Genomic DNA, 27,031 nt, shown 5'->3' on the forward strand with positions numbered 1-27,031 from the left:
AAACATGTATTTGTGCCTATTCAAACGAAATGAAAAACTATAATTATTAATGATGTTACATTTTCAGCTTTAATTTCCACTTAGTTGAATAGCCGCACATAGTAAACACCTGCAACAATGAAACGTTTTTTTAATATATATCTGCACAATACTAATAAAGTCTTCACGCATGTTTACAATATGTGAGGGCCCCATTTCAAAGGAGTATGTTATGTGGTAATCACACATCCTATTTGCTCATGCCACTGTTATTCAACAGCGCCCTCTACTGACTAAACCCTGCTAGTGGCTTCAACAAACGTATTGCACATGCTCTGCAAGTCATTCAGTTCACTTTCAAGGGTATAGATGGCGAAAAACTCATAATTTCTGAAGCATCTGAAGCTTGAACCTACAGACTGCAAAGTTTATGAAAACAGCTTTGAGGGAAATAAGTTTCGATGTAATGTGACAAAACGTTGCTGCCCCGCGAGTTTTTATTAAGCCATCTGTTTTCCGTGTGCGCTTTTAACACCATTGCACGCTGGAGTTGCCTTAACGCTACAGCTTACTGGATAATTAAACGCATCCAGCTAAGACGACGTGTGTTTGAAAATACCGTTGCAAAGTGTAAAGTGGACACCATTAGTGTCCAGGCTGGTAAATAGGGGTGTGTTTGCCCTGCTACAACATTGGTTAGCCGCTTGTCAATGTCCAGTCACGTGGTGTCACACGGACGGCCATGTTTCCGAAACACAAACAACAAGAAGAGCAGCGACTGGGAGCCAGCAGACACATACTGATACGCAGCAGCGACCGTTGGAGGAGAGGGAAAAATAATAAATAGAATACAGAGCACGACTTTCTGAAAGTACGATTCTGTCGAATGAATACGTTTACAGTGTTTAAAGAGACCAATGCAAACGATATATTGGCTGTAGACACGCCGTGCAGACAACCAGTCTGGTAGCTATAAACAGTGAAGGTAAGCCATGGTTCCTCTTTGCAGCTTGTCTTTTAGCTAGCTGGCTAACGTGAGCTAACGAGCTAACCTCGGCTCGTGCAGCTCGGATGTTTGGTTTTACCTGCCGCGAGAAACGCATTTTCACTTAGTTGTTTTACAGCTAAACTGCGATTGTTTCTGTCATTGTGTTAGTCTTGTTTACATCGCAATAGCCATAGCTTAACACCGACAGCGAAGTGGAGGTGGTCGTTCGCACATTGGCGGAGCAGGCCGGGGAGTCTGATCCCAACACTCCGCCCCCTCCGCCATCATATCTGGTGTCATTTGAACCTACAAGCCAAGGCCTTTACGATCAACGCATACCTTGTGCTAGGTTAGGTAGCACGCTAGCTAACCCATCTCTGTTATGCAACAGAAATTTGATATTGTGGGTCAAATACTCTTGTAACAGTTGATTTATCTTTCTTTTTCAACAAATGGATTTGCGCTAATTAGCTTGAAATTTGGACAATGTATGCGTTAATGTAGTTCGCAACCACTGGCGGTAGCTAACGTCAACTGTAGCTATTTGTCTATATGTTAGCTTCCTTCACGACCAAACAATTAGCATTGCTTAGTTTGTGAAAGTTGCTAACTGGTTTGTGTGTAAAGTCAGATTTAACGTAGCTTTACAGTCTGCTATCCCGCAGCCTGAAATCCCGTTGTCCCGCCACGTTTTGAAATGCACTACATTCGCAAATATTCAGGTGTACAATACATATCAGTTTTTGCAAGCAGCGTTATTCCTTGTGACCTTGCTTCAGTTTTCTCAGTGCAAAGTTGGCAGACATTAAATATGTTAATTCTTTGCCTGTTGTTGCCTGAAATTAAGTAGCAAAATAATTTAAAGCCAAGATAAATGTAAGCGAGCTAAAGATGTTTAGTATAAACCTTTATATTCTTAATTATTGTAGTTTGTTAAATTGTTTTATTCCATTGCTGGGATTTGACGAGATCTCACTGTTATTTGCATGATTTGCAATCATGTGTGCTATAAATTGATCCCAGTGTTCTCTTACTTTGCGCCATTTAAACTGATAAATAATTGCAAGAAGCACACGTTTAAAGTCACAATGCTCAGTAATTTACCATTACTTTCAATATGATTACCAGCAGAAGATAATTCACAGATTTGTATGAGACATTCTCATCTGTAGCTTTAAGGAGTGTATCAAACTGGTTGCAATGTGATAATCTCTTCTTCAACTATGGCCTTATTTTCCCAGTTTACCATCACAACCATTGTATTGTGTCATTTAAGTTACCGTAGAGGTTAAAATACTTTCAGGGCACACACAAACAACTTCATCTACAGCTGATTAACCCAGAAGGAAAGTTAAAAATGTATACCCACACTGCAGTTTGATGTAAATTGGATCTGTCAGCATCCAGTTTTCAGTTGTCTTAAATATGTGTATGTTGCAGTATTATTAGTTGTGCTATTGAATGTCCTTTGAGCTGCTTAGAAGGTAGACTGTTTAAGTACAGTATTGCAATCATAGCATACTTGATGTTTTGTAATTACTTAGTGTTCACTAATCACACTGAGGCATAATGAGTTGCAGAAGTTTTAAGTATTTGCAGATAACGGCACAAAATCCACGTTATCAATAAAAGGTATTTAAAGCAAACACAAAACAGTTTTGTCATAAAGCATCATCAAAGCATTTATATCCAATGCACAAAAGGGTTGAAGTTGCATATAAATGTATGAATAACCATTATTTCTTAGTTATGTTGAGACAACAAAGAGAAAAGACAAGGAAAACCAAAGTAGAGGATGATATATCAACATTGACAATTTTGAAAGACAAGAATGTTTTTGTTTTTATTCATTTCTGATCTCTCAATTTTAAAATGTTAAATGGAAACAATGACCCTACAACACTGCAAATATAGCAGAGGGCTTTCCATTTCAGTACACAGGGTTGTGTGAGCAATGCAAAAAAAAAAAAAAAAAGTATAAAAAAAAAAATTTGAGTAAAACAGTCAATATTAAACAGCAACTGTTGATATGCATCATAAGAGACCGCTAACTGTAGTGTGGTACTGTGTTGTAAGCTTGGGCAATGTGGACAAAATATGTCTTAGTATTTTTTTGGCATTTTGACATTGTTGACATTAGATGCCATTTTTAACAGCTCACATCTGAGTGACTTGAATCATTGGAAATTATGTATTTGTTGTTGGTTTGATCAATGTAGTTTGAGTCATCGCTAGTCGGATACAGGAGCTGAATGCCATTTCTTTTAGTTAAAGTAATTAGCTTTACTAAGGCCAATGAATAAGTTGTAGCTTGTTTTTGCCACTGACTTCAAGCATCAGATGCATAAACATGACATAAGTCTGCATAATTAAAAAGCTGAATTAAATTAAAAATGCTGTTCAGCTGACATGGAAGCACTAGGGCCTTCCATGACGCAGCGGCAGGGAGGATCAGAATCAGCACATTTGTAGTCAGGAAAGTTATGTAATCCTTGAAAATAGAAACGTGGATAAAATTAACTATATACTGATATTTGTATTTCTTAAAATTGAAATAGTGTGTAATAAGTGCGTCAATAGAAATTCATATTTTGCAGTTTAACTCGGTGCCACACGGTGGTGCCAAAGCATTAGTTACAATAACCTAAAGTCCCGCCCTTCTCATGTAACTAGCCTCTGTTCGGTTAGGATTTCAAAGAGTTTCTTTTAGAAGTCTAAAATTATTTTGTAAGCATTCAAAAAGTACAACTCTGAACAGGCTTTGACTTTATGCCTATGTCTAACACTCGTGGTAGAGATAGACGATATGAATAAAATCTTCTATTTCTACTTGAATCGAGGTATGTCAACCAACTGATGCAAAAAATCCCACAAGTCTAATTTATCCCTAAGGAATTCTGCTAATTTACAAAGCTGCACACAGTGGGTTAAAACAGCCAGAGAAAGCTATGACAGAATCACTATAAACAATTTTCTATCGTCTCATATTGTGTATCACCGTGTCTAAGTAATGGGATATTTAATTAACTCACAGTGATTGTAATTGGGTACAGCTCATAAAATCTGCTGGCAACGTGTTATTTAAGTCTCCAGAATATATGGTCCCTTGATATCTTTACATTAATCCTAAGGACAAAGACAGTTAAGCTCATATACATCTGAGCATATGCTTAGTTTGCTAGTTTTATGGTTTACTTATAATTTAGACTATCTTGTGTTGAATTTATAGTGTCAGATTGCTGTTGAAGGTTATTTCATGCAAAATAACTTGCTTAAGAACAAAGAAAAAAAACAATCTTAAGATTTAGTTTGATAAAGGGTATTTTTAATTAAGATTTTACACCCTTGCCTGCTATTTTGTCCTTTGATTAGAATACCATCCACATAAGTCCAGATTGTAACATAAAAAGGCTAAAAACTGGGTTTTTTTCCCCCATGAGCAGACTATTGCTGAAAAACAGCATAAGCTAATGCTAGATACTGCCTGAGTAACATAGTGTCAGTGTTGTTGCATATGATGGCATATCCCCTGCCCTGACAGCATTAAATCACTTCTAGCATTCAGCTAGTCGAGAAGGTGTTGGCCTGGTGCTTGTGCCTTAGAAAGCAGTGCTCAGTTCAAGAGGAAAGTAAAAAGTTTCCGTTAAACATGACCACAATTATCCATCAAAGACATTGATGTGACACTTACTATTAACTGTACTTGAAGTGATGTGTTGTCATGTGTCATGACATTAGCAAAAAAAGTTATTCAAAATGTATGAACATAAGGATGTGATATTCATATCATAGGGGCACTGTATGCATGTATCGGCATTAACTGTTGAAAACTAGTTCCCTGGTTATTGGTTTAGTTTCCATGGCATTTTCAGGAACTATCCCCATCCAGCTGCATGCATTTAGAAGCAGCTGGTTCCCAACATCACTGAAATAGACTCCCTACATTTCTGGATGGAAAATCTCCTGTGAGCAGCAGAAACATTGGCCCATGATGGAGCACTAAACTAGAAATAGTTTGCTGTTTCATTTGTTCACCGAAGGAATACGACAGTCGTTTTCTCCCAGCTCAGTGTGCTGTAACAGATTGATCAAATTGGTCCAGTACCTTTCAGTGAGTCCAAGGCACGCTGCCTCGAAAATAGTATGTCAAGGCTACACATCACAAAATCAAATTACATTTCCTTTCCTATAACAGCAGAGCCAGACTGCCAAGCTGTGAAAATGCATCTTACCAGCAGCTAATTTATTAGGTGTCCACTTCTAACATTATTCTTTCCATCTTTCTTTGATTTGTCTGATTTCTCTGGTCCCATCTCTCAAACGCTTTGTTTGTGTTTTTCCCTGTGTTTTTTTTTTCCAGTGGTGCAAAGGGAGGAGGACAGGAAATAAAGGAGTTACCTGGAGGGTGTCCGTCAATCCACATTTCAGTTGGAGCGAAAGAAAAAAGGCACGGAGGGAGAGAGAGAAAGGAGAAGAGGAGTGCGAGTCGCGTCTGCTCTTGGCAGCTGTTCCAGCAGCCTGATTCATTGTTTTGGCTGTTATTTCGTTCCTGCGTTACCTTTTTTGATGAATCAGTTCATATTTTTAACTTTAATGTGAGATATAACTGCTGTAAAAACAAAAAAAGAAAAAAAGACAAAAAAAGAAAGAAAACATTATTACTAGCAAGAGTGTTTTTATTTTGTTCCATCATTAATTTCCAAGGTTCTTTTTGTTTCTTTTTTTATGTTTAACAACCTTTTTCGGCTGTGAGTAGCAGGAGCTTCCATTCTCCAAACTATTGTCAAACCCCCTTCCTCACCTAGTTTGGACCTGATAACCTGGTATTCCTCAAGCACCTGAAACTGGCAGCTATTCTCTTTGTGTCTGTGTGTTTGGGGAGCTCTGTGACCACAGCTTAAACACCACTCAGCCTTCTAGTCACCTAAGCCTAACTAAACCCAGCCAGCTCTAGCCTGGTCCAACCCAGTCCAGCCTGCTCCGATCATCTGGACAGGGTAAGGCTTTTGTGGGCATATTTATTCCTCTGCATATACATTTCTACAAGTATTTACAAGTTTGTTTGTTTTTTGTTTTTTTTGTTTGTTTTTTTTAAACTAATAACTATTTTATTTTTCTCCTCAGATACTCAGTTCTGTGTGGACGTGAGGAATATGACTGCTGAGACTCTTAACTTCGGCCCAGAATGGTAACTTATATGATTTTTTTGTACGTTATTTCAATATGGTTTTAAAATACTACTGAATACATAGAGAAGCAATTCCTGGAGAAAACACTTGTGATTGCTCTCACAACGTCATGTATGGTCTACATACATTTTTGGCTTAAACCTAGACATTTTTGACCTGGCCACTGAAGGAGAAGTCAGAGGATAAGTCCTGGCTTTTCATTGAGCCCCTGACAACTACAGTATTCACTGTGAATTTTATGTAACTTTTAAATGAATTTTTGAGTTACCTTTTTGTACCAAATACCATGGAAAAATTGCCCATATTTGTGGAGATTAGAGCTGAAAAGATTAGTTAATCAGTCATTTGACAGAGACTTAGTTTGCAACTATTTTCATGTGCAATAAAATCTGAAATCTTTGCTTTTCAAATGTGAGGACTTGCTGGGTCTCTTTGTGTTATGATAGTGAATTGAATATCTTTGGTTTTTCACTGTTGGTTTGACAATAAGTTATTTGAAGACTGGACTCAAGGAAACATTTTTCTATTTTTTCTCCCTCATCTTGAAAACACAACCATTAACTGACATAAATCATGAGCAGATTAATTAGTTATGATTATAATCTTTGCATATTTTTTTCTGGACTAAGAGACCAACCAGCATTGTTGCCTTTTAAAAGGGCCAAACAAAAGGGATGAAATGTGTATCAGCAAATTACTATAACTATCTGAATGAAAGTTACAGTAATATTCTTGAGTTCAGTGGGTTGGTATATGTAAATTATTGTTTTCAGTTGTAGTTTTTAGACTTTTGTAATCACCAACTATAACAAAACTGTCAGAATGTAGATTTTGTCATAGTGGTGTCCTGTCCATCTCTGTCTCTCTGCTGTTTCACCTCCTCCTCAGTGAATGTTTGTGTAGCGATTAATGGGGGGGGGGCAGCTCTCCATCTCTAACAGCCTGTGACTGCTGTGTGCATTCTTGGTGCAGTGCCAGCCTCGCAGAATATTTCTCTCTTTACACATCTGCAGCTGCTTTCCTCTCAATGGCCCTACCAGGCCACTTTTATCCTTGTGCCCTTTTAATATAGCTATAGAGCGGCCAGTGCATGTGCTCACCACAAACAGCTGTCTGGCCAGCATGTTTACAAGTCCTTTAAAGCCTGTTAGCGTTACAAAATTATTTAGACCATTTGAGGTTTTGTTGGCAGTAGAGTACGTTAGTCATCATGATGGAACTCAGTGAAAACAATCTGCCACTCATTTAGATTTATGTAAAATTTATTAGATCAGCCTTTGATCTTCGAGACTCTGACACAGGATCATGAATGTATAGATTTCAGTGTGTTGACGATCCTTTAGATTTTGTGCTTTGTCCTATGAGGGAAGGAAGCTAAATTTGGCTACAAGTGAAGTGGATACAAATATGCAAAAATATTTCTTCGTACCCCACCCACTGGCATGTTTCTTCAGCTCTCCTCTTATTATGCATATTAGTCGCTGCTCCACTTATTTCTATCCTATTTGTTATGCCACATGCTAGCAACTGGGCTTTCGTGATGCTTTCCTTTACCTTTTACACCCTACACCCCACCTCCACATCTCTGAGTTACATATGGTTTTGATGTGGAGCTGAGAGTCAATGACACACTTTGTAGAGGCATGTGAATGGAGCCATTGTTAAACAACAGGCCTTGGAAGCTGGCCTGCTAGTAATAGCTTTTTAAAATGAAATCTTGAGATTGGAAAGCTAATATATCATCTGTGTTGAGCCAAGTGTATTCAGGAGGACCTGCGTAGGAGGATGGGTGATTTGTTACAGAACATTTAGTAAATTCTTTTTTCCCTGCTGCAAGATGGATGCTATTAGATATTTTTTCTCCAATTCAGATTAAAAGGAATTCTATCATGGTTACACAATCGCGCTCTCGCTTTTTCTGTGCTATGTGCCAGCAGGGGAATTTACAGTTATTTATAAGTGGTATTTCTACAATATATGTCAGCTTAAGTCAGTAGTCAGGAAAAAGTTCTGCAAACATGTGGCTATTTTTCATGTGTTGATACTGTTAAATATTTATATGAATTAGCTGTCTCTAAACATTTCACCCAAGTCCTTCTTTTCAAATCCAGCACTGAGATGTCCTGTGGTCTGTCTGAGATTCATGCAAGAAATATTATCCTAATTCTTAAAGACTGCATTCTTTCTCACACAGGCTCCGTGCACTGTCCAGTGGGGGGAGTGTGACGTCCCCCCCTCCTTCCCCCGCCATGCCAAAGTACAAGCTGGCCGAGTACCGCTACGGCCGAGAGGAGATGTTAGCACTTTATATCAAAGACAACAAGGTTAGTGGGAAAACTACTGAATTTCTCTCAGGATTAAAGAGTCACAGAAAGTGAACAAGCATTTTCTAAAAGCTAGCATGATTATTATTTTAAACCTCAATTTACTTTCCTGTCCTCAAAACTGAGAACCTGTTTGTAGGTCAGTCATGGTAAAAGTTTAAAGGTGTTCTTGTCTTCTTAAGTTCCTATTATTGCTGTTTTTAGGTCCCAGAGGACATGCAGGATAAGGAGTTTGCTGCTATTCTGCAAGATGAGCCCATGCAGCCACTGGCACTGGTGCCTCTCACTGAGGAGGAGCAGGTATGCTGTAAACACACACTCACAAATACAGCTATACCTGCTAATATAGAACTGTTTCAGCCCGTCATGTGGTATTTCACTGTGATACAACCTCAACTCGAGAGCGAGCTGTTCTGTTGGTTGACAAATGTGGCTGTGAGCTCACATGCCTCACATTCCTCCCTTTTGCTCTTTCCATTCTCTCTCCGCAGAGGAACTTCTCCATGTCTGTGAACAGTGTGGCGGTGCTGAGGCTCATGGGAAAAGGGGCGGGTGGGGCTGCCCCGGCTGGAGTGGTCCGAGGACGAGGGGCCACACGAGGCGGTCGAGGTAAAAACTAAAGAAAAAAAGTCTCATAAAACCATTAAGAGAAACCGTAACATATAAAGAACAGCACTTATTCAGCCCAAGTGCACTTATGATAAATCCGAAACCTCTTGAGCTGAAACTAACATGAATCCAACAGCAACAGAAATGGTGCCCCTAACCCTTGGCTGAAACTACAATGGCTGTTATCCAGGGAAAGTAAAACAGTTTATTCAAGCCAACCACTCAAGTGTTTATTTCCCCCTTCCACCATCTTGATGCAACACACTTCCTCTTGGCCTGTCTAAATAGTCCTCCTTTTGTGCAGCCACACCTGGCTAAAACCACTGAGCTTATGAACTCACCTTGTGCACACACACATTGCCTCATGCATATGAATAGCCAACGTAAACATGAGCCGTCCGGTTCAAGACAGCCAAGGGAAACAACTGAGAATAATGATACTGTGTGGGTTTCATAATTTGTGTACATGTGTTGGTGTGAGTGCCTGTCTGCAGCTTGAGGGGGATATAAGGTCATTAAAGTGTTAAATTATTTAAAAAAGATGACGCTGAAATATAAGCACCCTCTTCTCTCCGTGTAAATAACCAGGACGAGGTCGTGGTGAAGGTGGATTCTACCAAAGAAGTATTGAAGATGTGGAGGTGGGTTTCGGCCGCAGCGTCCGAGAGATACACCGCAGCCAGAGCTGGGATGACAGGTAAGAAAAACCCTTATAACCAAACCTCAACAAGTGTCCTTACAAGGGTGGGCAAGGTCAAATAAATCATGGCTCCAGGTGCACTGTAGTAAAAGGGTGTATCATCACTGCTGAGAGGAGCTGTCATCCAGTGCAATAAACTTCATAATCTGCTCTGGTATTTTTGTAGGTTTTTGCTCTCATGCTGTAATTTCTCAGTTTGCAGGCGTCCTCTCTTATCTGAACTTAAGTATCTGTTGTATTTCTCTCTTAAGTTTTTTTCATTTTATTTTTTTTCATGGACCTGGATAAAATGCATGAATTGCTATCTGCCATGGCAAGATGCAAATTTTAGCTGGACATAAACTAGTTAATGTTTGGGGCTTGTTTTCCTCTGTTTATCACTTAAATGATGTAATTTCTATCCATTTCCCTCCTTTCCTCAGGGGTGAGCGTCGATTTGAGAAGCCGCTGCGGCGGGAGGTGGTGCGTCCTGGCTTTGAAGAGGCTGCAGGTCCCGGGGGTCCAGGGAGGAAGGAGTACACAAGGGCTGACAGTGATAACTGGCGCACCCTCCGGGAGGAGCAGGAGGAGGATGAGGGGGAGCCGGGCAGCAACTGGAGACTCGCTGGACCCCGCAGGGATGGTATGATAGTACTGCCTCAAACTCTTGTTTGTGTTGAAAATGAAAGCTGTACAAAAAGAGCAAAGGCCTCATGATTTAAGTTCACTTTTAAAATGGGTGGTGGGCACTCTGCACACCTTTTTTTTAAATATGATTTTATTCACCAGTGTGAAGGGACTGTAGCTGTTACCTTAGTTTAGCTGCAGCTTAGAATCGGTTCATTACACTGGAGGCTTCAATCTGCAGCTAATTTTAGAGTGTTTGTGCTTTCAGAAGAGAGTACATTTAAGCTGAACTTCTGCTAAACTGGAAATTCCTGTAACATGTTACTCAACACAGATGATTCAATCAACATTGAATACTACATAATAATGGTCCATCCTGTACATTCTTTGTGATGTTCTAATGCTATGATTTTATTTTATTTCACTTAACAATTGGATAAAAAAATTAAAAAATTTTTTTTTTTAAAGTCTTTGAAATTAGGATTCAGAAGTCAGAAAATTGCAGTAATATGAAACAACACAACGTTTTAACTTTTATAGGCTTTTTACTTATTGACTTAAATGTCTTACATTAAATATTAATATATCTACTTATAATGTATTCTCAAACAGCTTGCCCATACTATAAAAATGGAAATTGAACTTGAAATTGAAATTCTCTTCTTTTGCATTGTACAGCTTCAGGTGACTGATATGATTCATATGTATAATAATACAATATAATGTCTTTTCAGTACAAGCATACATTACTACATTAGACGTGGAGTGCACCAGCTAATACACAATCCCTGTAAACTGTCCTGTTTTGTATTCAGCTAGGTTTTAAAGAAGTATAAAGGCAGTGACAACTGAAATAAGTATAATTAAATTTGGTTCATATTTAGGTTAGAGTGGTCCTTATAACACCATACATGGTGAAAGCTGATAATGGTTTTAAATATTAAAATGGCCTGAGTAGCAGTGATTTGTATTACTACATTACACTGTTTACACTCTGTTCCATTAAACAATGTGTGAGCAGGTCTGATTTAAACAGTGGATATACTGACATCTAGTGGCAGTGAAGTGATTTCTCAGCAGGGTTTTGGCTGAAACATATTTTTGATGACTCCTGATTATTGCTTTTCATAGTATCTTCACTGACGGTAGTCAATGTCTTCTCTTTGTCAGATGGTGGTCCTCGCTCAGCAGGCTGGCGGGACCACGGCGCTCCAGGCGAGAGTCGCCGGAGGAAGTTTGATTTTGACTTCCGGGACTCGGAAGGTCACGGTGGTGGCCGCCGGCGTGCAGGCAGTGAAGGACTAGAGGACGATAGGGACGGCCTGCCTGAGTGGTGTACAGATGAGGAAGACGGGGAGATGGGCACGTTTGACTCCTCTGGAGCTTTCATGCCTATGAAGGTGTGTACTGTTTGTTTATTTATTTCTTTATAGAAACTCTGTTAGAAGGAGAAGTGGAAGTTATATATGCAGCCTCTCGATATGATTTAACATGCTCTCGTTAAGTCCCCTGTTCTCAAGTTCCCCATGTCTTCCTGTTTTAGAAGAGTGGCAAGGAGACAATCCTGGAGGAGGAGTTGGAGTTTAAGGGGATAGAGGAGGAGGAAGAGGAGGAGAGCTTCGCTGACATCGAGAGGAACAGTGCTGATGGAGACAAAGATAAAGGTGAGGAAACATTTTTCTTTATTTGATTTAGAATGTGTTTCCAGCTTGTTCCATACAGTTATACTTAGTTTGTCACCAGCCCAGGAGTGATTAAAAACAACTTTTGCCATTTATTAAAAATTTTTTTCTTTCCTGTCACCTCACAGAGAGTAAAGACACCAGCTCTGCTGTGGTTGATGGTGAGGCAAAGCCAGCATCACCTTCCTCTTCTCCTCCGACACACTGTACCCCTCCATGCCTGGAGCCCCAGCCCAGCAATGCAGGCCCGGTGGTGGATAGCGCTCATCTGAGCAACAGTCTCCCTGTGAAGGCCAACAGCACGCCAAGTGAAGGTATGTCTAGTTCCAAATCTCCCTCTACTTTCCTGTGCTGAATGTAGTTTTAAGTGCTACTGACACAAAGATTTGGTCCGCAGCAGTATCATGTATCGCTTATGTATGTTTTTAATAAATGTAGGCAATTTCAGTTTTATCTGGGCTATATTTATTGTACATATACTTGAGTCTGACTGGACTGATTCTGTTACTTTAGAGTTTGTAAGCTCTTATTTTCAGCCTTTTTCGTCTCAGTACTGTGTATGTGCGTGTGTGTGTGTCAGAGAGAGGAAATTCAGCCACATGGATATTTTAGTTTGATATACAATATGTTTAGCCCCAGTCATTTAATATCTTGTTTACTGAACCCGCTGTTCCTTCTGTATCAAATACAGAGCCAGTAGGTGGCTTTACCCCCCCCCCCCCCCCCCCCCCCCCATATCCAACATCACCATACCATTAATAGAAATACTAAAAATAGGACCCATTGTTTAACTAATGTTTGTTCTTGGTGTTGTTTTCGTGTCAGACATGGCTCCGACAGGGGGCTCCAAGTCCCAGCTGAGCCCCAGCGCCGCCACTTCTTCCAGTCTGCCTCCCCCACCCCCTTCCTCTACTGCTTCTCTCCTCCCTCCATCTGGAGGAGACATCGAGGACGATGAAGGCATGAAGCACCTGCAGCAGGTAGGAACAACAGGAGGCACATTTCAAGCAACTGTCTCAGAAATATTATTTAATCATAATGAAAACTGCATTTAACACAGCTGAACAATCTCTTCTACTGATTTATTTTTTTTACATGATATTCTTGGGTCATTACGTTGAATATACATTGAGTCTGTGTATATGTGTGTTTGTGTAGGAGGCAGAGAAGATGGTGGCATCACTGCAGGACACTTCTTTGGAGGAGGAGTGTTTCACTCAGGCTCTGCAGCAGCAGCAGGAGAGCAGGAACACGGCAGCCGCTCTGCCGCTGTCTCATGAGGCCGCCATGAAGTGGTTCTACAAGGACCCACAGGGAGAGATCCAGGGTACATTCACACACTTTACTTTTTTTGGGGGGGGGGGGGATTTACAGCCACTTGAACACATATGAATATTGCTTCACTGGATCACAGCAGTAAATTGTCTGGAAACATTTAAATGAGGTACATAAAGTCAGGCACATTACCACAGGGTTTGCATTGTAAACTCATCTCTGTCTCTCCCACCCACTCCCAGGTCCCTTCACCACAGTGGAAATGTGCGAGTGGTTCCAGGCTGGCTACTTCACCATGACCCTGCTGGTGAAGCGGGGCTGTGACGAGGGCTTTCAGCCCCTGGGGGATGTCATCAAGATGTGGGGCCGTGTGCCCTTCGCCCCAGGGCCCTCCCCGCCGCCCCTGCTGGTGAGACAGCCACCACCAACGCAGCGCCCGCAGCCCAACCGGGGGCCCGCCGGGACTGTGAGTCAGAGCTCAGCCAACGTAGAGGATGGGGAGGGGAGGATGCAGAGGAGAGGGAAGATTGATAGACAGGTTATGGTAATAGAAAATTAATTAATACAAATTAATTCAAATAAAGTTGAAGTCACATGAGGGGTTTTTTATTTCAGAGTTTCTGAAATTAACCCCACAAAACAAAACATCCTTCTGTCATTTTAATTGTGTTACACTTCATTTCTGGATTACCTTCTTATAGTCTGTGCAGTGGGGAAGATTCAATAATCTAACCTCAGTCATCAAATGACATTTTACAATGCCCTCCAGTTATAATCACTGGCTGCATGTAAGCTTCAAATTGGTGGAGAAGAACAGGGCAGGCTCCATACCATACATAACACTACAAGTATGGTCAGGTACCCCTGTTTCCCTGGTACTCTTTTTCCTAATGTGGAAACCCAGACTAGTCTGACAAGTCTGTGGTTAAAAAGAAAGGATAATCCCATGTTGGTAAATGGTGGTATCAGTGGGGTCCAAAAGTCCCACTGTATAAATGCCATTGTAAAAACCTCAAGCAGTGCTTTCTGTGACTTGGCCCACTATTTATGTGATAACTGTCTTTGGTGTCCTGAGTTTGAAGATGCATTGTACTGACTGGTGATCTCTCTCTCTCCCTCTCTCTCCTTTTTCAGGGAAACCTGGACCAGGAGCGCCTGAAAAAGCAACAGGAGCTGGCAGCAGCAGCAGCTCTTTATCAGCAGCTCCAACAGCAGCAGCTATTCCAGCTCATTAACAGGTGGGCCTATGGGGCTTGTGATGGTTTGTCCTGACATGTCTGGACTGGTTTACATTAATTTGTTTGTGTCCTAGTTTCTGATTTTATTATAACTTTTTGACTTCAATTTTCATGTCGGAATTGTGTGTGTGTGTGTGTGTGTGTGTGTGTGTGTGTGTGTGTGTGTTTTTTCCAGGTGCAGTGAGCAGGGTATGATGCCTTCGATGAACAGATCGATGTCAGTGCCAGATACAGGGTCCATGTGGGACATGCATACCTCAGCTTCACAGCCGTCAGGTACTTTTCTAGCCTCCAGCTGCTTACACATATACTGTACACACGCATTTACACATGCATTAAAAACACATGAATAGACAGTATATCATGTGTGGCTAAAAAAATCCAATTCAATTTCCCTGTAGGCGGTGAAGCCAGTCTTTGGGACATAACAATGAATCCTTCTACTCAGGGTCCAACTCTCGAACAGCTTCAAAAGGTGAGTAAAGTCGAGAGCGTTTCAAGCGATGAACACAATGCATTTGTAGCATGTATAGCATTTTGCATTGTTGGTCATGTCAGTTTCATTGTATTTCACTGTCAACAGAAACATTTCAACTGAAACGAGTAAAAGCAACTGTTTTTGCTGCATATAAAAAAAATTAGAGATTATAAGCGCTGCTAGCTGCTCACTGTAATCTCAGTTTGTGCCTGTTATCCTGTGTGACTGTTGCTCTTTGTTTGTTTCCCCTTTAGCTCCAGCAGGAGAGGCGAGACGCTGAACTCAGGGCGAAGCGTGAGGAGGAGGAGCAGCGTAAGAGGAGGGAAGAGAAGAGGAGGCAACAGGAGGAGCAGAAGAGGAGGGAGGAGGAGGAGCTCTTCAGACGCAAGCAGGTGAGATGAAGGAAGGAGATTTTTCCATCCTCCCCTTTACTTTAAATTTAATCATAACAGCCAATAATACCCTCAAATCCCTAAAAAAAAAAAAAAAAAAAAAAAAACCCTCAGCCCTCTGTTTTGAAACAATAGTGTGTTGACTTATTGCTTTAACTAGATCAGCGAGGTTAACTTGAACACAGTGGCTTTCAATTCAGTTCACCAAGTAATAAAAGGACTGTAGCTATTAACTGTTGACATCTCTCATATCCTCCTGTAGTGTCGTCAGCAGCAGGAATTGATCATGAAGTTGCTGCAGCAGGCCCCCCAGCAGCAGGGTCCTGGGGCAGGCGGCTCAGGCTGGAGTGGGGGTCCGTCCTCGGGGCTCACCAAAGCAGGAAAGTCCTCGGCTCTGGCTCTGATGGAAATGCAGCAGGAGGCAGAGAGGCTCCTGAAGCAGCAACAGCAACAGAGAGCCCAGCAGCAGAGGGACCGCGTGAGTTTCATACAGAGATAATGTTAGCATGTTGTTGGGAATGCTGATCGAAAATCCAATATTTTTGGTCATAATAATCAGTCTGATTTATCTCTGTTTCCAGCACCCAGGCATGTCGATGGGGAGCTCCTCCATGGGAGGGCAGTGGGTGGAGGGTGTTGGCATGTGGGGTGGACCTGGAGGTATGGAGGGTAAAAGCGGCAGTGGAGGCTCTTCAGGCAGCATGGGCATGTGGGACGAGGCTGTGAAGAACCAGGCCAGCCTGCGTGGCAACAGCAACAACATGGGATTGAAAAACAGCCGCAGCAGCCCGTCACTCAGGTACATATAAGATTGAATAAACTAAAATGCACTGTTGAATGACTCAATAAAACTTAATGAAGCTCAAAATAGTGTAGATACCTACTGAGGCATATAACATTGCAGAATTAATGTATGTTTTTCAGTTGGTCTGTAATAAATATGCTTTCATTCCTGTATGTCCTCTGCAGTGATCAGTACATGATGCGTCGTAAGCGGACAGAAGAGGAGGAGAAGCTGCTGAAGCTGCTGCAGGGCATGAAGCCTCAGGATGGCTTCACCACCTGGTGTGAACAGATGCTGCACGCTCTGAACACCTCTGCCAACAACTCCTCCTCCTCTCTGGATGGTAGGCTGCTCAGCTTTTATGTATTTAGCAGTGTCAAGGGTGAGGGAAGTTCAACCTAGATAGTGAATTGCTATGTGTTGCACGTTAGTATTTAAGTGTGTGTGTATATATATATATATATATATTACGTGAATTAACCTCAACCTTTGTCCCCACAGCAGCATTGCTAAAGATTTAAACTGTGTCTGTCTTTATTTAGTTGCCACAATTGTGGCATACCTGAAGGAGGTGGAGTCTCCCTATGCAGTGCTGGACTTCATCCGGTCCTACCTTGGGGACACAGTGGAAGCCAAAGAGTTCGCCAAACAGTTTCTGGAGCGACGTGCCAAACAGAAAGCCAACCAACAGAGACAGCAGCAGCAGGTAGGCCTGAGCTCAAAAGGTTTTAAGTCAAGAACAGCAAATGTCAGAAACAACCTGTTGAGGCACTGCCATCAGTTCAGAATCCAAAACTAAAAAAGAGAAAAACTTCGACTTTTCTCTGTATTAGGCTACATCCACACTAATACGCTTTAATTTTTTTAATTAAAAATGATCTCTGTCCATATTAAAATGCATGAAAACGCATATCACATGAACATTCACATTGGCTGGGCATGTGCTTGCTGGTGTAAACAACAAGCTGATTGTCTGTTCTGCAGTTGGTTAGTAGCAGAAAATACATATGAACAGCAAAGGCAGCTGTAACATTATAAAATTCAGGAGTAAACTGCACAGCAGCTGCTAGCAAAGACAACTAGGTCAGCATCACTTAATTTGTTATCCATTTGCATTCACCACTAGTAGTCGTGACAATCATTTCCAAAACGCTCAGTTTTTGCCTGTTCAAACTAAAACAACCCCAGAGTTTTCAAACTAACATGGGTCCAGCAACGTTTCCAAAAGTCTGTTTTATGGGCTCAGAAACTCCAGAGTCGTGTGGATGTCAGGTGTACATGTGGTTTTAAAACTAAAACATATTAATGTTGATCTAGCCTGAAGGACAGTTAACATGTCTTCTGATGGCTGCTGTAAAAGCAGTGACTAAATATCTGATCTTCATTGGACCTGACCTTCATGGTTTCATTGGAAACTAAAAATTACACCATTTACTGAGTACACAGTATCAAATGTTACTTTTTTCTTTTTTTAAGTTTTTAATGTCACTTATTTTAATTTGTGCTACAGACTTTTTTTATTTTTATTGAATGAAGGTTTATGGTGGCAGCTATTAAACTGGTGCGAAAGTTAAGAATGAATGAATGAATACAGAAGCAAGATTACTCTCCGTGTTTAGTAGATTTTGATTTACAGATTTAGAGAATGTCCCTGTTATATTTTGTGTTGAATGAAGTGATATGTATGGATGTTGATTTGACATGAGAGACAGTTGTGTAATACTCTGTAATGGCACATGATTGTAAATACTACTTAGCTTACAGTTACAAAAATAGAAACCTTTGAGTGTGACCTGTATGAATTCACCCCCCTCCTCTTCTTTATTGCCCTAGTTATCAAAGGAAGTGGCTGGATTGAACATGAACTTCCCTCTGCAGGTAAACACAAATATGTCTGTATACTGTACATAAACACAGATGGCATTAGAGTTGTGGGGAGAAGAAAGTGGTTGTTGTTGTTTTTGTGTTTGTTGTTTCCTGCTGATATACAACAAACCTGACAGGTTTTTTAACAGTAATACCTAACATAATAAATGTTGCATAGTATGTGACCTAAAGGCTGCTACAGACTAGCAAACAGTTGTTGCTGCCAGGTGCTGTTCTTTGTTCAATAGACAAACAAGGCTGAGTTGATTTTACTTTTAACTCTCAGGTGCATTGTCACAGTTTGTAATTTACTTCAAGCCTAGTCTAATCTCTATAGCATGGAATATGAAATCTTATGAGGCAAGAAAATTAAGTTAGTTTTCATTTCAGCAATTATCTTTGGCTTTGTAGTGTTGATTAATCTGTTTAATTCTAATTCTGGCTAATTCCTCTCCTCTCCTCTCTTCTCTCCTCTTCTCTTAGGACTCAATGCGAGGTATGAATCCAAGCACCCTGCAGTCCATGTTTCAAGCCAACCACATGGGCAAGGCTGGTCTCTATGACAACCAGGGGGGGAAGATGAAAAAGAAACAGCCCATGATGCTGCACTCTGACCCCAGCATCTTAGGTAAGTGATCTCACTATAAATTAAATGATTCTTCTTCTTGATTTGATTCACCTGTAAATGCTCAGAATCTATAAATAGCTTGTTTTAAATATCTTGACCAGAGATTATACAAAACACAACCTGTCAACAAAAACACCAGCTACACAATCCCACATCAAAGTTAGACTTTATACAAAACAAGATAAAACGGAAAATGTAATTATCAGCAGGAATCAAATGGAATCGATCAAAGGTGAAAAAGGATGAAGTACAGGCTTCTGAAGCAGCAGCAGAAAGTATTACACCACCCTGATGACTTATTTACACACGCTCAGCTTGACGCTCACTTTTTTTTCCCCCAAGGAGCACATGTGATCCTTAGTTGAAAAATTTGTGAATATATAGAACTTCAGGGGCGCAATGAAAATATATCAAATAATGTGTTTTTCCTTAATGAAGGGATAGAAGGAGACATGTACAAACAAAATTATTTAATTTATCCAAATAAAAAAACATATGTTTTTAACCTCTTCGCCCAATGGACCCAGTACCGGGTCCAGCAGAGCGGTGCAATATATAATTGCTTATAAAAATTTCGTCTTTTGTTGCCATCAATACTTTTATTGTATTTTGAACTTTGTATATAGTATGTTATATGTTTATATTTAACTTTTACAATGTCTACGAAGTAGAATCAACCTAATATAGCAATTTAGATACCATGAAAGAGATTCAGAGGCAATATGGAGACAAAATTATACAATTTAGTTTTACACACAATGGTAGAATCTGGTGATGCACACGTTAATGAAGTGGCTCAGGGTTGTATTGTGTGCACATAGCCTCCTGTAGTGGAAATCATTAGTAGTTTGTAGCCAGATGTCCTTTCAAGAGGTAAAAAAAATGGAGAGTCCACCTGGCCCCATACCTACTAAAACATTTGTAGAATTTATGTGCTTGGTGGTATTTCTACCTATATTGTTACAGTTGTAGTTAAGAAGTTGCTGAATGGAATCAGTGGCATCCAGTGCATGGGACCAATGTTATCATGGTGTTATCCACTGTTTAATTTAAAATAAATTCTAGTTGAGGGAAGAAAAAAAAAAAGTCTTTATCACAATTTACTCAGCTATAGTAACAGTCACAATGTTACTGACACGTGGAATAAATTCTCTGAGCTCATTCCTATCCATAGTGACCAAGCTCTTCTAAATGGGCCTGATAGTTGTGGAGCTATTGGGTACGTCTGTCTAGGCGACGCATACCAGCTAGCAGGTTAAATTATTTCTTATTATTTAATAGTTATGTGATTTATGCTTTAAACTGCATAAACAGTGAAAATGACATGCACACTTGTTCACACATTGGTTTGGAGCAGTGACATGACATTGTTTTGTTATCAACCTTTTGTTGACAAAAAAAGAGTCTACTAGGTCTGAATTTTGTAATATTTTTTTATTTGCACACATGCTCCTAAATATATTTTACAGTTTGCATCTATTTTTAGTCCCAAATGTGAGTGGAAGATCACATTGTCTGTCGAGCCCTGCCACTCCAGGTGACGAGTAGGATGTGCTCATTGGGTTGGTTTATGTCTGAAGTTTATTTATGTACCCATGAGCTATGTGGAGCATAAACACAGAGGTGGGATCTGGCTCATCCCTGAGGTAGATGGAAGCAGGTGGCCAAGCAAATGTGATAGAGGTAAAAAAAAAAAAAAAAAAAATTGGCTATTGGAATCACAGGTTTAGATGCAGCCATATTATTCAGATTTAAAAACGAGGGGAAAAGTGTCTGCAGACTGAGTTTTACAAGCTCCCCAGTTATTTACACTTAAAAAAGCCTGGGGACAGTTGTTCTGGCAGGAATGTATTGGAATTGCGTAATCTGATAATTGGTACATACATGGAGCTTGTAATATTTAATGTGCACATTACCCCTCATTCTTCATTGTAAAATACTGATCTTTTCCTGTACATTTTCTTTACTTAGCTTAAATTTGTGTACTAAGTTTTCTGCTTTTTTGTGATGGTTTCTGTCTCAGAGAGCTTCTTCAAACATTTAGAAATACTGTTGAACTTTTCCAGAACTGAAGGGCTCCTCCTAAATTGAGACCATCAGATAGTTTCTGGATTGCAGATTTGTCTCCTGCCTGCACTGTCTAAGCCCGCCCCCTTTAAACTCCCCCATGTCCCATCCTCCTCTGATCTCACTTTGCTCTCTCCGTCTCCTCTCTCTGCCCTCCCCTCCTCCCTGCAGGGTACTCATTCCACAACACGGGCGAGTGTCTGAGCCTGAATGAGATGGAGATGGTGGAGGATTACTGATGTGACGCAGCGCAGCAGCAATAGCTACCTGAGGCCTTCTGTCTTTTAATCAGACAAACCTGATGACGAATGTGCACTGCTGGGGGAACCGGGGGTGGGGGTAGGAAGGGAGCGCGCATGAGGGGAGTTGCAGGGTGGAGGCGCCTGGATCTGCGCCTGCCACTCGTTCCTTCCCTCTGGAGAGAAAAAAAAGGGCTCCCTGCTGCACCAGTTGATCACTTGAGCAGGGGAGAAGGGGGTGAGGAGGGGTGAGGTTAAAAGGAAGATGGGTATCCTCTGGCACTCAAAAGATTAAGCACCTTATACTGAACTAATGCACTTTATTGAGAGGGGATTTGAATAGTTTTTTTTTTTTTTCGTGTATGTATGTATGTGTGAGTGTTTGGAATCAGTGTGCACACAGTGTGTGTACATACACATCATCTGTGTGCATTTGCATCGGAACTGGAAGGGGGCGGTGAAAAAGTCGGTGGGGTGAATGGTCGGGCTGTTAGGTTTTCAAAGTCAGGGGGACCTTTAGTTGAAACCTTATCAGAGAGCAAATCCTTTCTCGAAAGACAAACACTGTTGATATTTCTCTTGTTTAGCATTTTTTTACCTTTATATAAAAAGTAAAGCTATTGAAAAATGGATTATAAAAAAACTTGAAGATTTGCACTTGCCTAAAAAAGAAATAACAAAAACAACAAAAAAATCAAACAAATGGGGTTAGTTATAGAAGTGAATATTTTTTTGTGAATGTGTACGAATGACTGTGAGAGTGACTGATGTGAGATGGTTGGTTTGTGTCAGTAATATACCAGTCTGCACAATGTTTTTTTTGTTTTTTTTTTTTTTTTTTTTTTCATTTGTTGCTTACCAAGATGTATGAAACATAAGAGGCCATTTTTGTCTTTTTTGTTCAAATGGTAATTTTGTATTCTCATGTTTAGAGAGCTTATGTGTGTATGTGTCCCTTCTCCAAACAGGGACTTGATCTCCATGTTTTGAGAGTGAATGAATGAGAGAGAGAAAGAGAGAGAGAGGGCAATTGCACAACACATCCTTTCTCTCACCAGCTCTTCATCCCCAGATAGACGAAATAGAAATGCATACATTTGTAAATGTCAGCTTTTGCGCTCATCACATGATGACCACCACTAGTTCATTTCCCTTTGCTTCTCCCCACGGGGAGCTGTCTCTAGACCAGTGAGGACTAGTAGACAGGGCAAATCATGAGGGACATTACTGTGTGTGCATCTGAATGAGACTTTGTGTGTGTGTGTGTGTGTGTGTGTGTGTGTGTGTGTGTGTGTGTATGTGTGTGTGTGTGTTTTCAGAGTGCATGTTCATTTACTGTTCATAGAAATGAGTTAAGACTACAGGTACTCATTTTGAATACATGTGCTTTTTTGTATGTGTATGAATGCACATTTGTGCCTAAGAACTTGGATAGGGTGCGTGGCCATTGAGACATTAACTCTTTTTTGAGAGCAAGTGTGACGTGTGTCAGTGCTCAGCACAGTGTATGTAAAGTATGTAAGTTTATATCGTAAATATTTCTAGTTCAGTCTAGGGGTGATCCATCGGAAGGTTAGTCCAGTCTGTTTTCCTGGGGTGTGATCACGTTGCCTTTTGTCAGCTCTCGAACTTGTGAATGAAAGGTGTCGAGTTTCTGACTCTGAAAAAAAAAAAATACAGCATCTTAATGTGCAAGTGCACAGAACGGTGCATGAAATGTTAGCATATTGTGTTACTTATTCGTTGTTGCAATTTGATAATGACGAGTTTTCTTTTTTTAATGAAAAATATATATGAATATATACATTATATACAAAGTTTAAAAAGTATTTGGACTAAGATAATGAGCACTTGGGGCTGCTATTTTTGTTGTGTTTTTAATTTTTTTTTCCTTAATTTGTTTTTCATTTTGTTTCATTATCGCCATGTGAAGTGTGTGTATTATTTCTTAAGAAAATATTGAATGTATTCCAAAAAAATGACAAGAAACCCGTGCTGATACCAGATATTATTTTTTCCTCAGAAGATTTCAAAAATGGAAACAAAATACAAAAAAGCTTCAGAGTTTAGCGAGGTCTTTTTATTTTTTTTTTTATTTTCATAGTGGAGAAGAAAAAAAAAAAAAAAACTCGGGATGGATACAGTTGAACACACTGCCTCTACAATCCTGGTCGTACAAATAGTGACTAAGAATTCAAAGAAAGGACTCTTTCTATTCCATACTGGAGCTTTGGTTGTTTACAAACCACATGGATATCTGTGGGTGCAGTTTTGTTTTTTCTTTTTTGTTTGTTTGAATTTTTTTTTTTTTTTTTTTTTTTTTTTTTTTTTTGTTCTAAGATAAGATGGGTGGGGTTTGCAAGTGCGCTTCTGCCATATGGACATTGAGTGGTGTTTTTTTTTTTTGTTTTGTTTTGAGGAAGAGTGGCAGGCATCACAATAACATGGACAAGATCCTCTAACTGGACCTTTTGTGTGCGGTTGTGGATCCTGAGACTCGATGATCAACCATGGAGCGAAGGCGGGAAAATCAAGGATTGGCTCTGTTTTGTGGAGAACGGAGTGCAGGGCTGCATAACCCTGGAGGGAACTGAGAGGGCGATATGAGTACACCTGGTTCGTGCACTTGTTTTCACCTCAACCCTCATAAGCACTCACACCCTGCCCTCACCAACTCACCTATGCACTTTTGTTCATTCAAGCTGTGAGGTACCATTTTGGGGATGGGAGCACAATTACAACAGGAGGATTGCTACGACTTTGACAAAGTCACTGAAAAGATATTCCCAAACTGAAAAAAGAGACTCGAGAAGCACGTCTTCTCCCACCTCCTGTAAATAACCATATTTTTGTATTACCTTTCAGAGTAGAAAGAAAAGTTGCAAATGGATGAAGGAAAATTCATGAGACATTGATTATATGGAGTGAATGTTCTTCAAGAAAACCAATCTTTTTTGAAAATAGTTTGAGATAGAACTGCTGTGAGTTTCCCGTAGTTTGCCAGTAACCCTGAAATAATCGGGGATGGAAGGGAAAACCACATTGAACATGAACTGAGGTGCTCGACATGCTACAGTGTCTACAAGACTGACTGATAGTTAATTATCAAAGTGGATGTTGCAGTGGCGACAAAGCCCCGCCCAAGAGTGTTTGATCAACATACACAGTAAAGAGGCAGACGGGTTAGAAGAAGCTGTCGGCAAGGGTGCTTCCACTTCGTGTCCAAACCTGGTGACTGCCTCGAGAGCTGTAGCATGACTGCAGGAGCAAAAATCCTTGGATTTGGTAAGAGATGTTTGCCTGATTTCTTCTTTGCTTGTTGTTGCTGTATATTCAGGACTTGATCATTTTGATGTACTTCCAGATAACCTTGCAGTACTTTTTAAGAAAGAGAGAGAAAAAAAAAAGAAGATTGTTTGATGACGGTCTTGTGCTCTTTTTTTTTTTTTTTTTTTTTTTTTTTAAATCTTCTCACAGGTGTCTGGCTGTGCTTTATTTGCTGCCCTCTACAATGAGGATCTAACCTACAGTCAACCCATGAACCAGTTAACCCTAAACCTGTCCTTTTGAACTTGAACCCTAAAACTTTTCTGTCTTGACCTCAGACTGGGCAGGCCGGTGGCATTATCAGTTGGACAGTTACAAGATGAAGTTACAGGTTTTTCAACCATGGATCCCATCTGTGTTTGAAGCGTTAAGCTGGGCATTTGATCAGGCACTCTCCGGCGAGGAAGAGGATAGAGAGACACGAATTGCCCAGATGTCATCATCCACCTCGGCCTGAAACTCTTGGGTGGTGCGTGGAGGTCTTCTAACCAGCGGGACTCCTGCTAGGACGTCAGAGACAGAGCTGGGTCGGGTTTCGGTGGATGTGGCTGGATTACATCTAAGCCAGTAGAAATCCCTGCAGCTGTGGAACTGGATGAACTGAAAGAATTGTACAGAAAAATAGACTTTGAAACATGACAAAATACAAACACGTAGCGACATGTCACATAGATTCTAGAGTCCAAAGGAGTGGCAGACACTACATGCACACTTACAACAAAAAGCAACGTACACTCAGTTACATTGGCTCTCCTCTGGAACCGCATCTGTACACATAACAGGGCTACATCAATATCAAATCACATAAGACATGTACAGACACACACAAGCATCAATGCTCTTCACTATAAATGCTGAGCTCTGTAAATAATGTAAAAGATGGGTGTTTTGATTTTTTTTTTTTTTTTTTTTCTCATAGTGGGTTTTTGCTTTATTTCTCTGTTCAACATGCCTTAAATTGTATAGTTCAGTTCTGAACGGCTAACTGAAAATGTTCTCTGAATGATGAATTTACATTGGAAACCACCTTGTTACCTGTCCTCTAAAGTTAAAGAAAGGAAGGAGCTTTCAACAAGACTGTTTTCTGTTGGCTCACAGAACTGTCTGTTCTGTTTTAACTTCATAAATGTACATCTGATCACCATGAAAGTTACTAATTAGCTACAGAATAGAGCAGCAAAGCAGTCTTTGATTAATCTGATTTTTGCTGGTGGTTGGCTTATGTTGCCCTTTTGGTTTCCTTAAAATGAAGAGTGGATTTGTTTAGATTTTTCTTTGTAGATTATTGCTAACAGTGCAGGCTGAAGTCTGTACTGTCTGGAGCTGAGCTGACAGGGTGAGATGCACAGAACTGGCACAGACTTGTTGTGTGATGACTGTTGTTGGATACACTGCTCTAGGCAAAACTGAACCAGAGTGACAGGTCATCTGCAAATTGAGATACAAACTGGGGCTGTTTTGTTCTTTTTTTTTTTTCTTTTTTTTTTTACACTCCGGGGACTTAAATGTTTTGGAAGCTACTAGGTTCTTTTTACAGTTTTGAGATGACGACTCGGGCTTGTGTAAGGAAATGTGACTGTTAGAGCAAGTTTGCATGATTTGTAATATTTGTGAGTTTTGACACTAAACCTTGAGGTGGGTCATGGGGGGCTTTTGTTGTCTCTGTGCACCTGGTAGTGTTGCTGACCATCTCGGGTGGCCCTGAATAGAGAAGGACTCGACCAGTCAGTTGTGTGTTACCTGAAACTAAATTCCTCAAAATTGGGTAGTGTCTTGTTCAGTGTATGTATACCTAACTGGATATGAGATTAATGCTTTTAGTCGACCAGTAGTTTCTTTTTTTTTTTTGTATCTTTGATAAGTAAACAATATGCAGTTTTTAATTGAAATGACAACTGATATTCATTGAAAACCATCAGCTTGGACTTGTAATACACTTGTACATTTTGATTAGCTGAGGTTTTGGTGGACAGTTACCTGCCATAGCTAACTGTGTAAAATGTGGTAGCCACAGCAGGCTCCAGCATGTCATAACTGTTGAATTGATACTGACGTAATACTAAATGGTTTCTATATTAAAGTAGTTGTAATCACTTGCCAAAATGGAGAAATTGACTTTAAACATACGAGTATGCTATCAAGTCTCTGTGGATGACTTTAAATATACCAGTGTTTGACATTTTTAAAAGCTGATCTTGTGTGGCATTAGTTGTTGGTAAGTCAGTCTGTCTTAAGAGTGAAAAGTAGTTGTTTTCAGTTTATTTTACTGAACTACAAAAGCTTTTATAATTAGTTAAAATGGATGTTTGGTTGTAAGCCTTTGAAAATTTTGTGTCACAGTCTGTCCTCTGACAGTATGAAGTTGATCATCGGTTAATTGTACCTCTGGTAACTGTAGTTCCAACAATATTGACTTAAAAGAGATATTGGCAGTTATACCCCAGTCAGCTCAGCTCCTTTGCTTAAAAAGTCTTTGAATGTTGTTAAAAAATAACAACATACATGTAATGAAACTGTTTTGGAAAAGAACAACTGAAAGATGTGTAAATAGTTTGGCTTTTGTTTGTTTGAAGAACAAAATAAATACTAAATAAATAGCATTTAGCAGTGATTGACTCGGTATTTATTTCCTACCTACATTCAAAATCTATGACATAAAC

The 27,031-nt window shown here is 40.1% G+C and overlaps 1 protein-coding gene across 5 annotated transcripts; it reads left to right on the top strand.

Moving 5' to 3' along the window:
* The first annotated feature begins 661 nt into the window (after nt 1-661).
* On the top strand, nt 662-26,982 carry gigyf1a (GRB10 interacting GYF protein 1a). Of its 5 annotated transcripts, none has more exons than XM_056369118.1 (26): nt 662-964; nt 5,328-5,964; nt 6,092-6,155; nt 8,351-8,480; nt 8,685-8,780; nt 8,972-9,089; nt 9,678-9,786; nt 10,212-10,411; nt 11,566-11,795; nt 11,939-12,059; nt 12,206-12,391; nt 12,903-13,057; nt 13,236-13,404; nt 13,595-13,896; nt 14,487-14,590; nt 14,766-14,866; nt 14,992-15,065; nt 15,323-15,460; nt 15,723-15,938; nt 16,042-16,259; nt 16,430-16,587; nt 16,787-16,950; nt 18,078-18,122; nt 18,594-18,738; nt 20,977-24,329; nt 24,522-26,982. In XM_056369118.1, the coding sequence occupies exons 3-25, from the start codon at nt 6,121-6,123 to the stop codon at nt 21,042-21,044; spliced, it is 3,282 nt and encodes a 1,093-aa protein (XP_056225093.1). In that variant the 5' UTR covers nt 662-964; nt 5,328-5,964; nt 6,092-6,120; the 3' UTR covers nt 21,045-24,329; nt 24,522-26,982. The 5 variants fall into 5 exon arrangements, with proteins under 5 accessions (XP_056225093.1, XP_056225095.1, XP_056225096.1 ...); XM_056369120.1 differs by having other exon boundaries at nt 24,650-26,982; XM_056369121.1 differs by having other exon boundaries at nt 14,772-14,866.
* Nucleotides 26,983-27,031: the final 49 nt, after the last annotated feature.

This window comes from Seriola aureovittata, chromosome 23, assembly GCF_021018895.1.
Source record: "Seriola aureovittata isolate HTS-2021-v1 ecotype China chromosome 23, ASM2101889v1, whole genome shotgun sequence".
In the NCBI taxonomy this organism is placed as follows: domain Eukaryota; kingdom Metazoa; phylum Chordata; class Actinopteri; order Carangiformes; family Carangidae; genus Seriola; species Seriola aureovittata.